The sequence below is a fragment of the Mytilus trossulus genome, chromosome 7, assembly GCF_036588685.1.
Source record: "Mytilus trossulus isolate FHL-02 chromosome 7, PNRI_Mtr1.1.1.hap1, whole genome shotgun sequence".
Classification (NCBI taxonomy): domain Eukaryota; kingdom Metazoa; phylum Mollusca; class Bivalvia; order Mytilida; family Mytilidae; genus Mytilus; species Mytilus trossulus.
Genome location: NC_086379.1, coordinates 1060635 through 1074467, shown reverse-complemented (window position 1 = coordinate 1074467; position 13833 = coordinate 1060635). Strand labels below are relative to the sequence as shown.

The 13833-nt window shown below is 33.9% G+C and overlaps 4 protein-coding genes across 4 annotated transcripts in view; 2 read left to right on the top strand and 2 right to left on the bottom strand.

The window, feature by feature from the left end:
• The window catches only part of LOC134726083 (tenascin-R-like), a 100800-nt gene extending 93733 nt beyond the window's left edge, over positions 1 to 7067 (bottom strand). Inside the window, exons 1-2 of the mRNA XM_063590481.1 lie at positions 7005 to 7067; positions 3096 to 3732 (exon numbers count right to left, since the gene is read on the bottom strand). Coding sequence (XP_063446551.1) covers positions 3096 to 3732; positions 7005 to 7067 — 700 coding nt within the window. The remainder of the gene's footprint in view (positions 1 to 3095; positions 3733 to 7004) is intronic.
• Positions 7068 to 7173: 106 nt separating this feature from the next.
• Positions 7174 to 8039, top strand: LOC134726082 (putative nuclease HARBI1). Its single transcript, XM_063590480.1, has one exon. The coding sequence runs from the start codon at positions 7174 to 7176 to the stop codon at positions 7918 to 7920; it is 747 nt and encodes a 248-aa protein (XP_063446550.1). The 3' UTR covers positions 7921 to 8039.
• LOC134726081 (putative nuclease HARBI1) lies at positions 7962 to 9692 on the top strand. The gene is made up of 3 exons (XM_063590479.1): positions 7962 to 7993; positions 8471 to 8774; positions 9489 to 9692. The coding sequence occupies exons 1-3, from the start codon at positions 7962 to 7964 to the stop codon at positions 9690 to 9692; spliced, it is 540 nt and encodes a 179-aa protein (XP_063446549.1).
• Positions 9693 to 10944: 1252 nt separating this feature from the next.
• LOC134726080 (uncharacterized) lies at positions 10945 to 13593 on the bottom strand. Its single transcript, XM_063590478.1, has 3 exons — positions 13191 to 13593; positions 11622 to 11881; positions 10945 to 11095 (listed from the first exon to the last, which is right to left on the bottom strand). Exons 1-3 carry the CDS (start codon positions 13591 to 13593, stop codon positions 10958 to 10960), a joined length of 801 nt encoding a protein of 266 aa, XP_063446548.1. The 3' UTR covers positions 10945 to 10957.
• Positions 13594 to 13833: the final 240 nt, after the last annotated feature.

The window sequence follows — 13833 nt, the reverse complement described above, 5'->3', positions numbered from 1 at the left end:
AGGGCTGATACCAGGGCCATATGGAAAATGCCATGTAATAATATATAAGTCTTTCGACGCAAATTTTATACATTTTGTAACAATACGTAATCTTATACTTCACAACTAAAGATTTTTAATTACAAACGAAAAAGTAAATACATTCTAAAGAATCCAGTTCTTTACCTAAAATATTGTCTTAGATTATGACGAATCACAGTTAATTGAAAAAATCTGGAAAGCCATTTAAGTGATTGATATAAAATAAATAAAAAGAAAGTATACGGTGGATTCATGAATATTCTTTGAAAAGCATTTTTTGTGGTTTTCTTGAATAGAAGGAAACCAAGAATTTACATTGTCAACGAATTACAAGTTTGCTATATGATAATATGCAGATTTATTAAAAGCCCCGAAGTCAAATATCCACAAAAAAGTTTTTATCAATCCACGAAAATTGGTACACACGAAAATAGATGAATCAGTATTGACAATATATAAGCCAGTTTAAAGAAATGGAACCAATACGCATACAAACAAGGTAAATCAATGAAAATTATTTAAAAAAAATTATATCATAACTACTTACCCGCCCTAGCTTAAAATTCATTACTTATACAAAATCGTTTAAGTTCGCCTCATTCAGACTGGTGTCTAGTTCCAAATTCAGTTATATCTGTCACTATTGTTTTCCGTAAAAAAAAAATTATAAACTAGGCCGTTAATTTCTAAATTAAAATGATTTATATTTTTCATTCCAGGGCTTTTTAAAGCTGAGTACATGTAATCATGGTTCTGGGATTTTCGTTGTTGAATGCCGACCGGTTGGCTTTTTTGTGTTTTACATCTATATCATGTCAGTGCCTGTTGTGTTTCTGGCAGTCATACCACATCTCAATATTTGAATAAAGGGGACGTGAACCTCGTCCACCTACATTGTCTCGATGCGATACCTTCAATTATTTTTACTCCATTTGTTAATTCAAATTATTTTCACTAGATTTTAATAAAATCACTTGTGTCCGTAATTGAAATGCAAATTTTGCCCTTGTTTACCCTCATCTATCATGCAAAGAGATTACTGATATGCAATTTTCCTTAATACTATTTTTATAGTATATTTAATTTCTTGGTTGTATTTCTTTTGTCAATCCAATATATTTGTAATCAGTCATTATGTTAAATGAGCGGCTTTTCTCATAATTCATGCATTTTATATCACAACAATTGTCTTTAAAGAATTATGAAATCAATTAAGAATTTAACGTTATTTCATTTTATTTTCATTAACATATAACAAATCAAGTATTTCCCACATCTCGGGTAGTCCTTCAATACTTCACAAAACATGACATCATAAAAAAAATTCTAGTTTTATGAAAAAAGACTACGGTTCTTAGATGTTCTTATATGTTGTTAGTTACTAATTTACTACCTAACATATTCATACAGGGCGAACTGTTGTCATAGAACACTGCAAAATTAATGTTCTTAAATGATGAAACCATATTTGTAATAATATACTGCTATTGAGTGAGAATGTTACAGAGGCCCTAGGTTTCTTTAAATAAATCATATTGCTCTGCACTAAAGAAAGAATAATTTTGATATCTAGAATGTTTTTAAAAATATTTCATCACTCTTGGTTAATTTGTACTCTTCACAACCTAGTGTTGTGTCTCAATTTACCCCTACTGTAGTCATCTTTGCTACGAAAAACAACTTCATAAGCTTCCTAAAGATTGGTGCAGTATCCATCAACTCCTGACCTAAACTATCAATTTCCTTAATGAAATTCATAAATCTATAATTGAGAAATCATATGGTTGTGTTGTTAGATAAACTCATAAATCTAAAACAAACTGACAACGCCATGGCTAAAAATGAAAAAGACAAACAGAAAAACAATAGTACATATGACACAACATAGAAAACTAAAGAATAAACAACACGAACCACACCAAAAACTAAGGGTGATCTCAGGTGCTCCGGAAGAGTAAGCAGATCCTGCTCCACATGTTTTACCCGTCGTGTTGCTTATGTGATTACAAATCCGGTAAATAGTCTAATTCGGTAGGTCACAGTCATGAAAGGGAAGGGGATTATAGTTACGACGTAAGGAACATATCCGATATCAGTTGTGAAACGGTTATTCCATAAAGGTCAACCAACTCGTGATGGCGTCCGTAAAGTTTACGAAAGGATGATTTCAACTTCACCATTTGGAACTCTTGGTTTAATAGCTTCCTTGTGAGCAGTAACCCTCTATCAAGAAAATCATGATAGGAAATTCAAGCACGGGAATATCGTATCAATTGGGAGATATATACCCCGTATGCAGTGATTTGATTTATAAACAAATACGCTTAATATAATATAGAATAAGAGATAGAGCCTAATTGTACATGTTGTAAGTGTACAAACTCTTGCATAATTAGTTATCAGAGACTAATACTGATAGATTAGTGTCCTTCCCAAAATTATTGCAAAAAAGGCTTTCCCGGTAAAGATAATATTTGGACCAATAGCTTATTATTTTGTATTGGTTTATCAGAACTGTATACGAGTTATATTCTGCACATCACTGACAAAAACTTAAGACATTTTAACCAATAAAGTTCATGTTCTTGTTTCAATTACAAATAGTTATCAAAGGTACCAGGATTATAATTAAGTACGTCAGACGCGCGTTTCGTCGACATAAGACTCATCAGTGACGCTCATATCAAAATATTTATAAAGCCAAACAGGTAAAAAGTTAAAAAGCATTGAGGATAAAAAATTCCCCAAAATTGTGCCAAATACGACTAAGGTAATATATGCCTGGAATAAGAAAATCCTTAGTTTTTCGAAAAAATCAAAGTTTTGTAAACAGGAAATTTATAAAAATGACCACATTATTGATATTCATGTCAACACCGAAGTGTTGACTACTGGACTGGTGATACCCTCGAGGACGAAACTTCCATCAGCAGTGGCATCGACCCAGTGGTGTAAATAGTTATCAATAAATATACTCATCATCGATACCAGGACTAAATTTAGTATATACGCCAGAAGCGTTTCGTCTACAAAAGACTCCTGACAGACATGTAGTATAATGGCAGCACAAGTACCTACCTCTTTCTCAATCTGTGATATAGCTTCATCATTACATCTTTTCTCCTGACAGACATGTAGTATAATGGCAGCACAAGTACCTACCTCTTTCTCAATCTGTGATATAGCTTCATCATTATATCTTTTCTCCTGACAGACATGTAGTTCAATGGCAGCACTAGTACCTACCTCTTTCTCAATCTGTGATATAGCTTCATCATTACATCTTTTCTCGTGACAGATATGTAGTATAATAGCAGCACAAGTACCTACCTCTTTCTCAATCTGTGATATAGCTTCATCATTACATCTTTTCTCCTGACAGATATGTAGTATAATGGCAGCACAAGTACCTACCTCCTTCTCAATCTGTGATATAGCTTCATCATTACATCTTTTCTCCTGACAGATATGTAGTATAATGGCAGCACAAGTACCTACCTCTTTCTCAATCTGTGATATAGCTTCATCATTACATCTTTTCTCCTGACATACATGTAGTATAATGGCAGCACAAGTACCTACCTCTTTCTCAATCTGTGATATAGCTTCATCATTACATCTTTTCTCGTGACAGATATGTAGTATAATAACAGCACAAGTACCTACCTCCTTCTCAATCTGTGATATAGCTTCATCATTACATCTTTTCTCCTGACAGATATGTCAATTTTGCCTATTGTGTCTGCTTTATTAACGCATCGTTATATAATGGGAATTGATGTGACTGTCATACAAGTGAGAGGTTTTGCGTTATAGATATAGGTTCAATCCACAATTTTCTACATTTGAAAACGCCTGTACCAAGTCAGGAATATAACAGTTGTTGTTTTTACTTTTTAACTGCCAACACATTGGATTTCTTTTTAAACAAATTTAAATGTAAAATTATTGGAAGTTATTAACCTATAGAACGAGTCTGTCGTATAGTATTTATCATCAGATAACATTTTTAGTTTACGTGGTTAAATATTTTCATTAAATTATATTACCGTCACTGTCTTTAGAAATCCAATCACGATTGTAACACAAATATGTAATTTCAGTTTTAAGATGAGTGTCAGACTTAATCAGACCTATACTATATATACTTTACACGTCGACTTGTACACAATTTTGAGTTATAATAAAAAGTTATAATAGTGTTACACGAGCGATTTCTCGAAACATGAATATGAACATATTAATGAACTATTCAACTTTTACACAGGCACATGACTAGTAATAGAATTGTTAAGCTAAACGCAAAATTTTGCAAAAAGAAGAGTTGAAAGGTTCTATGGGCACATCAATAAATTTTAAAAATATTAACAAATCAAGAAACAAAACAAGAAAATAGACGGAAAGTACAAACAAGTTTTCAAAAGGAATTTTACCATTGTAAGTGCACGCGAACTAACAAAAACGAGAAAATGCGTCTTAAATGTGTTTTTTTTATTTTTGTAAATAAAATTTGCAATGATCTTTACTTCGGATTAAATGTTTGTTTGTTCACACTCGGAGTTACATGAAAAAATGTACAGTCTTTTTTTACTTTGACTGTTTCCTATCAAATTTGATTTTTTTGGGAGCTTGTTGTGTACAATGTATATTTTCATCAATTTGTTTATTTTACAGTCTCATTTTTCAGAACATCTGATCATGGTATTGCAGACATATGTTTCAGAGAGGTTTGTTTCTAATTAGATTCCAACTGTTTGAATATTTTTAATCAGAACATAAAGAACACGTATTATATTTTTGTATCGAGCAATTATCTTCACAACATTATTTCTCTAAACGTATTGATATGTTATCCCTTTTCATTCCTATTTTCCAATTAACATGTTTTACAACCCGTTAATCTTGCTGATATGTTTTTAAAAAAAACCAAAGGGTTAGATCAGTTTGCTTTTTGACATATCGTGTGACAATAGTTCAGATCAACTGCAATTGTAAAACACATTTAAAAAGTTATGTGAATTTTCCGAGAATTTAAAGTAAAGAACAAAACATCCAGCAATGATGTTGCTCTCGCTACGCGCTAAATTCATTGCATACATGTATATCCTTAGGTTATGTCAAAGAAAAAGGATTATTGCTTCGGTAGGGTACATTGACTTGCATTATTTTGTATAACAACAAATAACAGACTAAAAGAAAGGTTTATGAGTTTAAACATTTAAAGTCATTAATTAGAGAAAACATTTACAACACACATGTCAAGTTGAACGCCCAATTATGACTTTTAATGTGATTGGCAAGCAATATTTGGCTTTATAATGAACACTTAAGTTCCATCAGAAATTTGATTGTTTGAGTTGTGTGTATTTCCAATTACAGAATTTCTGTCACGATTATTTCATAAAAAGGAAAAGAGGTTTAAAAGCTTCAGGTTTATGCTCTTATAATATACTAGATTATGGAGTGTGTGTCCGAGCGAGAAGGGCACGGGGGTGTCGGTGTTCGCCTCATGAACTTACAAAACCTTTGGATGGACTTGTTGGGAAGGGATATGGTTGCGGTGCTGTTGTCGAGTCGTTGGGGATTGCATGTTTTGGCGTTGATGTTGAGTCACTGGTGGGGTCTTTGCGTCGGAACTAAACACATTTATTCTAATAACAGTTGTTGGCATGACATGGGTTATGTTCTTCTCATATATGTTATGATGGTATGATACTAAACCCCTTACGGGAAGGATTGTGCCTGGTGTTCATGTGATGAAATCATAATCTTTCAGTCAGTTTAATTGAAGTCTGGAGCTGGCATGTCAGTTAACTGCTGGTAGTCTGTTGTTATTTATGTATTATTGTCATTTTGTTTATTTTCTTTGGTTGCATCTTCTGACATCAGACTCGGACTTCTCTTGAACTGAATTTTAATGTGCGTATTGTTATGCTTTAACTTTTCTACACTGGTTAGAGGTATAGGGGGAGGGTTGGGGTCTCACGGGCATGTTTAACCCCGCCGCATTTTTGCGCCTGTCCCAAGTCGGGAGCCTCTGGCCTTTGTTAGTCTTGTATTATTTAAATTTTAGTTTCTTGTGTACAATTTGGAAATTAGTATGGCGTTCATTATCACTGAACTAGTATATATTTGTTTAGGGGCCAGCTGAAGGACGCCTCCGGGTGCGGGAATTTCTCGCTACATTGAAGACCTGTTGGTGACCTTCTGCTGTTGTGTTTTTTTATTTTGGTCGGGTTGTTGTCTCTTTGACACATTCCCCATTTCCATTCTCAATTTTATTTCTACATTTCCTTGTATTGTATTGTTTTGATTTACAGTATGAGAAAAGTTAGAGAAAAAACTAATAAAGAGAATAATAGGCAAAATAATTATTTATAAACAAATATTGGATGCTTAATGTCGTGAACAGAGAATTATGGGCAAAACATAATTTAAAAAAAAGTTCCCCAAGACTTGTCCCGAAAACCCCGGATACAAATATAAGACACGTAAGAATCAACTATTGAACATTAAAGGATTACTAGTGTTTTCATATCCTGATATATTTCGATGCTTTTCATCCAACCAATATGTTTATATTTCATAACATCAGTTTGCATTTTAATCAAGTCGGGGAATTAATTATCATGTGATTAAAACTTAAACTTGTGATGCAGGGTATCTGTCATTTCAACAACAAAAAAATGAAAGAAGAGATTGATTTTTGTTCAGCGTTGGGCTATTAGCAAGAACCTGTAAAATAATTCATCATTTTGATATAAAACATTATAAAGTACTTTTGTTTTTAGTAAATAAGAAACATCGAGTTTATTTGTTAACACAGTATCAAAATAGTTCTAACGCTCAAATTCGCAAGTACCACCAAACACTCACATATATATTTTTTTTCCTAACGTAGTGCTTAGCATTGTAATTGTCCAGTTTAGATTGATGACGTTTCCGTTCAGGGGCCGGTTGTTCAACTTGTCGTTAAGTCTAACGCTGTCGTTAAAATATGCTAACGCTTCGTTAAAATTTAACGCATGGTTAATCCTGTTGTTCATCTCTACGTTAGATTTAACGCAACGTTAAACTGTCGATAACTTCTGTAAAATCTAACGCTGCTATAGACCATCGTTAAATACGTAACGAAGCATTTTAATTGAGAAAATGGCTGCTCTGTTAATGGTACCTAGGCAAAGAAAAGAGAGAATCTTCAGAGGAATGGTTTCACATCTGAACAATTTGACTGACAATGAAATGAGGATAAGATATAGGTTTGGAAGAGACTCTATAGCCTACATATGCAATATTGTGGGTAATAAATTGACAAGATCTACAGCAAAGGAAACTGCTCTAACAGTGGAGCAACAAGTATGCATAGCCTTGAGGTTTTATGCCTCTGGGTCATTTTTACAAGTAATTGGAGATACAATGGGCTACGACAAAGCAACTGTATCTAGAGCAGTGAATGATGTTACCAATGCTTTACTTGATGTGAAAGACAACTTCATCCAGTGGCCAAAAGACATCAATTCTAAAAACAGGATGAAGTGTGGTTTCCACAGACAAATGAACTTCCCAAATGTTTTGGGGTGCATTGATTGCACACACATCAAGATACAAGGGCCATCAGAGGACGAGGCAGCTTTTGTCAATAGAAAGGGGTTCCATAGTGTGAACGTGCAGGCTGTGTGTGATTACGAAGGTACTTATTTAATTTGTTTATATCCTCTTCGTCTGTTTATTTGTTTACATTTGTTATTATCTCCCTTAAACCTTCTCGTCAGTAAGTCAACAATTCGGCCCTCGATCTTATACGACCCAAATATTACAAGTGATCGATCGACGATCGGGTCATTGTGTGCTATCTTTTCCAATACGACCGCGCACCTGTCACTCCAAACAGTGTGGTAATTGTTGCCACTTATTTATATGTGCTATTTCTAATCTTTACAATGTTGGTAAAGGAAAGCATAATATTACTGTTGTATTTTTACTGTACGGGATCGGGTGTTATATTATTTAAGCTCGAGATTTCGGAAATGACCCTTTCGGGATCCATGAATTCTTTTTTTTGAATTTCTGGATCTCGGGATTTTGTGTTTTTAAGGCAGAGGCCTGATTTCTGGATCCAGATCCTCCTTCCCCTACTGAAGGAAACATATATAGCTTTCACTGAAAACGATTTTGAACATTCATAAATTATGAAATTATTGAATATACTAATAGTTTCAATCATCTGTATGCATTTTTTTAGGGCCTCAATGAGCCTCAATGAAAATTAGACTAGTTCTGATTGAGTTACACTTTTTAATTGAAAAACACTGATATATTATTAACTGGAGTCCCGATAAAGTTCCTATACCCCCTCTTATTAGTCACAAGTAGCAATAGACTGAGTGACCTTTTTTCAAGCTGCAGTTAACTGTAACATTAATTAGTATTCTGCATAGAATTAAATTAGTTTAATATTTTTTTCAGGGAAATTTACCAATAAATCTGCTAACTGGCCAGGGTCAACCCATGATTCCCACATCTTCAACACATCAAACCTATGTCACTACCTGGAGACAAACAACAGAGGACTTGCAGACGGTTTGATACTAGGAGACAGCGGGTATGCATGTCGCCCTTTTCTCATGACACCATATGTAAATCCCAGAGAAAGACACCAGCAAAGATTTAATAGAGCACACTCCAGTACAAGATCCATTATTGAAAGGGCTTTTGGAATCTTAAAGAGAAGATTTCATGTTTTACACTCTGAGGTAAAAATAATTATAGAATACTTTGAAATATGATAACAAAAAAGTGGTTTGATTCTCAATGACCAGAGACCAAATTACTTGGAAGTTAACATCGATAGGTAACTGTACAGCATTCAAGAATGAGATAATCCTATATAGTGATGCATATCTAAAATGGTTAATTAACCTCAGCAGTTTCATACAAAAAATTCCAAAAAAACTTCAGCCATGAAGAAAAAAATATATTGAGTAAAAAGGGACACAAAAAAGAAACTAATTATAAAAAGGATACTAATTAGGGAGCCACCATTTGTTGTTTGAGGGGGATGGCTAGTATGAAAAATGCCTTTTTATTTTCACACTTTCATACATAAATTGTCATCCTTCCTCTTTTTTTACTCGAAACTCTTGTTCTGACTTTTTTTAATTTCATACAAGCGACACTATCCCCATAAAATTAAATGGTAGCTCTGTAAAACTAGAGACAATTGTTACAGAAAGAGCTGTAGTTAATAGGGATTATATTGAACCTGTTATTTAAGTAACTATCGATATTGGGGTTTTTTTTAGAATGCAGTGCAAATAATCATTAACATGGTATTTTTTGTTAAAGTGGGTATCTGCATGGTTAATTTTCTAGGAGACAATATTGTAGATGGGAATACACTTCTGAAACAGGTTTTGTTTAATTGAAAGATATCTTCCTGACCATAATTATGAAATTATAAATTTCAGGTCAGAATGAAACCAGAAAAAGTCTGTCGAGTGTTTGGTGCTTGTGCTGTTCTACATAACATAGCTTTAACAAGGAATGAACCCTTGGAAGACGTTTGTGGTGTACATGTTCAGCAAGACCAACCAGTGCAAGTTCCGAATTTTGAAGGAGAACAGGATGGAAGACACATTAGAGAGCATATCGCAAGAGTTTTCTTCAACTGAAATAAATGTTTGATCTCAAGAGTCTTCATTTTTTCATCAAATATAAAATTTGATAAATAATACAAGTTATGTTTTCTCAAAACACATGCATTCGAGATTTTGAATTGAAGGCTTAGCAAATAATGAGTTCAAAAATACACTTCAGGTAATATGAGTTATTGGCACTACGAAGTGACGTTCGATCGTCACGCTTTTTTATCATCATCTCATTGTTAATTGTACACTGAATGACATTTTGCCCCAAGGCTTGATTAAGTAGATATAGGAAGATGTGGTGTGAGTGCCAATGAGACAACTCTCCATCCTAATAACAATTTAAAAAGTAAACCATTATAGGTTAAAGTACGGCCTTCAACACGGAGCAACAAGCTATAAAGGGCCCCAAAATTACTAGTGTAAAACCAACGGTCTAATCTATATAAACAAAACGAGAAACACGTATATATTACATAAACAAACGACAACTACTGTACATTAGATTCCTGACTTAGGACAGGGGCAAACATAAGGTATACATTTAAGGTCATCCTTTTGATTTTTTTCACTTTGTCGCAAAGTGGGTCTTCCATAGACTGTTGGGTGTGTAAATACGCCGGTTGGAAAGGGGATGTATAATCTGATTGCGTTGTATGGATATAGTGTAACGCCATGCATAATACAAAATCCTATGAGGGGTCTGATTATAGATATTGTACTCTTTGTAAATTTGTTCTCATCATGAACATGCATGAAATATTTGCCACTGAATGTAAAGCAAACGATAAGAACGAATATAAACATACCAAATAAATGCATAGCCAGAAATTAAACAAGAGTACACACGCTGAAATATCTACCCTTCTTTACTAATCATTGATATTGATCATTGATATTATGTTGATAGTCCTTCATATCGAAAAGAATAGAATAGAATATTTTTATTTCCAAAATTACAGGGCCCATAAAGGGCACAAAATCAGACACAATTGATTTACATAATAAAGATATATTACAACTGTCACATAAACTTAACATTAACCTAGAAGACTAAACATCGACGAATGAACCATGAAAACGAGGAAAAAGTCAAATGACACCTGCCAGTTGTACATGAACACCTTACAGTCCTTCCATACACCCAATATACTAGAACTATTGCTGATAGTATCTGAGATATGGACTTGATCACCAAAACTTAACCTTGTTCACTGATCCATAAAATGAGGTTGAGGTCAAGTGATAACTGCCTGGCAAAGAATTGTTAATTGATAAGAAAAATAAATATTTTAATTCATTAAAAGTTGAGAAAATGTTAATGGTGTATTCTCTTTGTCTTGTTTCATTAATTCCAACAACTCTATCTGGAGGTCTAATTTCCTCATCTCTTTTGTCTGCTTTTCCATTTCACCCTTCAAATACAGTACCTGAAATAAAAATGATACATGTACATCCATATGAATATTTTAACATATATCTTAATATGTGTCGGTAAACCTTAAAACTCTTGTGGAATTTACAGAGGTATTGCATGAAATTGAGATTTCCAGATAAAGTGTATGACCTGTTTAACCTATGTTTTGGCCAGCAGCTGGAAGACCATAAATTCAAATTATTTCTATTAGAAGATTTTCATAAAGATTTTGATTTAGTGTAATTTAAGATCGATACACGGTCTCATATCATTGCCTATACCAGTGGTAGATCCTGAACTTTTTGTAAGCGGGTACTGACAGCCCCTTCAATCTGCATCAGTTTGATACAAACTAATCGATGAGGACCAAAAGAGTCAATTTTTCTTAGTGTTGATAATTAATTTTTTATCTTTTCATTTTCCAGAGTAATGACAGTCTTGAAACTAACACGGAGCCATTCATTATAAGACAATACTATGTTAATCGTTTTTTATTATTCTGGATTATTTCTAAAATATATGCAAATGTGAAATTTTACCTGAAGCCCATAAACATCATCAGCAGTTGCTTTCCTCTTTTTTGGATTTTCTGCTTTCTTTGCTGTTAGAGTCCCCAGCTCAACTACTGCAGCTGCTGGGCGTGGCACCTGAATATTTACAGCCGGTAGAAGCGGTAGTAGTGGTACTGGCTGAAGAATGGATTCAGATCCAGATTGGGAAAGTGGTTGGCTTGGAGGGGTATCAAACAGGTCCTGGGAATTACTTGCACTCTCCTCTGGCAATGCTGCTGAGTTGTCATCTAGAAAATATAATAAGGAGATGGTTATTTTTATGATTAGCATGATGATGAATATAGACGTGTGTCTATTGTTAAATTTTCTTACTTACAGAGAGTTTTTTTTGTCAGACAGTCTTTCTTTGCATTCATTGACCTAGCCTGACAAAGTATATGCATCAATGACAACCAAAACGAGACGGCTAGTAACAAAACTATATCAGAAGACAACCTTCTGTTCAATTGTAAGGCAGTATTGCACCATTTTAAATAATTTTCTAGCAAATCTATTGAGTATCAAATCCTTAGTCAGTAATCATCAAGGATTAAAGGGCACCTGTCAATGCTGGATTTAAATTCGCAATCTCACTCGCTGTAAAAAAAATGTTCTTTACATAGCAATGTAAAGATTTTTTTGTTATGACAGCAAGTGAGATTGCGAATTTAAATCCAGCATTGGCAGGTGCCCTCTAATCCTTGATGATAATTGACTCAATGAAAATTGCTGGCCCATCTACATTTTACAGTGTTGAGATTGCGTCCCCTTCGCTATATTTGACAAAATAAAAAGGACCTATTCCAGTGGCACTTCTATGTATACATTTCTCACTGTATAACCCTCCCCCTTTTTATCCACATTTTTTCCCCTCATATCCCACCAAGTTTAACACCAACTTACTATATATATTTATTTTCCAAATCTTGAACCACCAACAAAAGATGATTATTAAAAATGGTTAAAATCTAGGCCTTTACGAGCTTATGCCACGATCGAATTTAAGGTACGGGTTAGCCAGGGTCCGAGAAACATCGTCCTGTCAGCTACAAATCAAAGGTAAATAACAGCAAAGAGGTTCTTTCATGGATAAACGAAAATTTGAACTGAACATGTTTTGTTCCTAACCATCATTACAATATTGTCAAATGACTATATTTGAAATCATCCATCGCTAGAAAAATGTTTGTCATGAGGTAATAAGGCTCAAAAACAAATATGTCCATTAGCATGCTGAGCGTCTATCAAGGTTAATATTTAGGACGTAAATACTAGAATGCAGACGACATAAATAATTGACCAAATGAATTGAAATACTTATTATTCACTGAGTAAAACTGAATATAGCCGAATGCCAATTAAATACAAAGCTTACACGTTATTGAAGATCAATAAATTAGCTAAATACCTGTCAAATGTTGATGACATGATACAAATAATCGGCGATTTTTTTTTATGAACACAAAGTTTTATGAAATCGGAGAGAATAATTAATAGCATTTAAAGAATTATTTTTACATATTCACAAAAGAGTATAAATTAATTACTGATACATACCAAGTACACTTTCAACTCCTTCAAGACCTTTGAAAGAAGCTGAGTCTTTACAAAGGTCTATTGTTCTTTCAATGGCCAGACTCAGTTTTTTGGGCTGTGGTCCACCACCAGAAGCCCTCTGCTCTCTGTTACGGTTGTTAAAAACCTTCTTAGCCTCCTTCTTGGTGTTAGCCCACTTGTCTTTGCAGTCTTTGGGAGACCTGTTGGCAACACCCAAAGAACTTACCAAGATGGAAATCCTGCTCCAGACAGCAGTCTTTCTGGAATTGGTTATACCATCCCCAAACTTTTCATTGATCACTTTGTAATTCTTTTGCACTTGGTCTTGAATTACATTTACTTCTTCTTGGGTAAAGTTAGGTTTTCTGTCCCTTTGTGTTTTAGCAGAAGACTTGTCAGCCATGTTGAAGTAAATATTAACAAACCAATGCATTGTGGGTAAAGAGAATAATCTCTAAACTTTAGTTAAATATTTAACGAGTGGTTAAATTATTTAACGTCATCGTTAACTAACGACAGCGTTAAACCAAGTTGAACAACACCATTTTAACCATGGGTTAAGTAACGATAAGTTAGAGTATTTAACGACACGTTAAACTTAACGCTTACGTTAAGTTAACGACAAGTTGAACAACCGGGCCCA

Coding starts and splice junctions, on each gene's coding strand:
- LOC134726081 (XM_063590479.1), top strand. CDS start 7,962: ATGTTGGTAAAGGAAAGCATAATATTACTGTT. Junction 7,994..8,470: donor GAAAGCATAATATTACTGTT/GTATTTTTACTG, acceptor GAATTAAATTAG/TTTAATATTTTTTTCAGGGA. Junction 8,775..9,488: donor TTCATGTTTTACACTCTGAG/GTAAAAATAATT, acceptor TATAAATTTCAG/GTCAGAATGAAACCAGAAAA.
- LOC134726080 (XM_063590478.1), bottom strand. CDS start 13,593: ATGGCTGACAAGTCTTCTGCTAAAACACAAAGGGACAGAAAACCTAAC. Junction 11,882..13,190: donor AGGAGTTGAAAGTGTACTTG/GTATGTATCAGT, acceptor TATATTTTCTAG/ATGACAACTCAGCAGCATTG. Junction 11,096..11,621: donor ATGATGTTTATGGGCTTCAG/GTAAAATTTCAC, acceptor TTTTTATTTCAG/GTACTGTATTTGAAGGGTGA.
- LOC134726082 (XM_063590480.1), top strand. CDS start 7,174: ATGGCTGCTCTGTTAATGGTACCTAGGCAAAGAAAAGAGAGAATCTTC.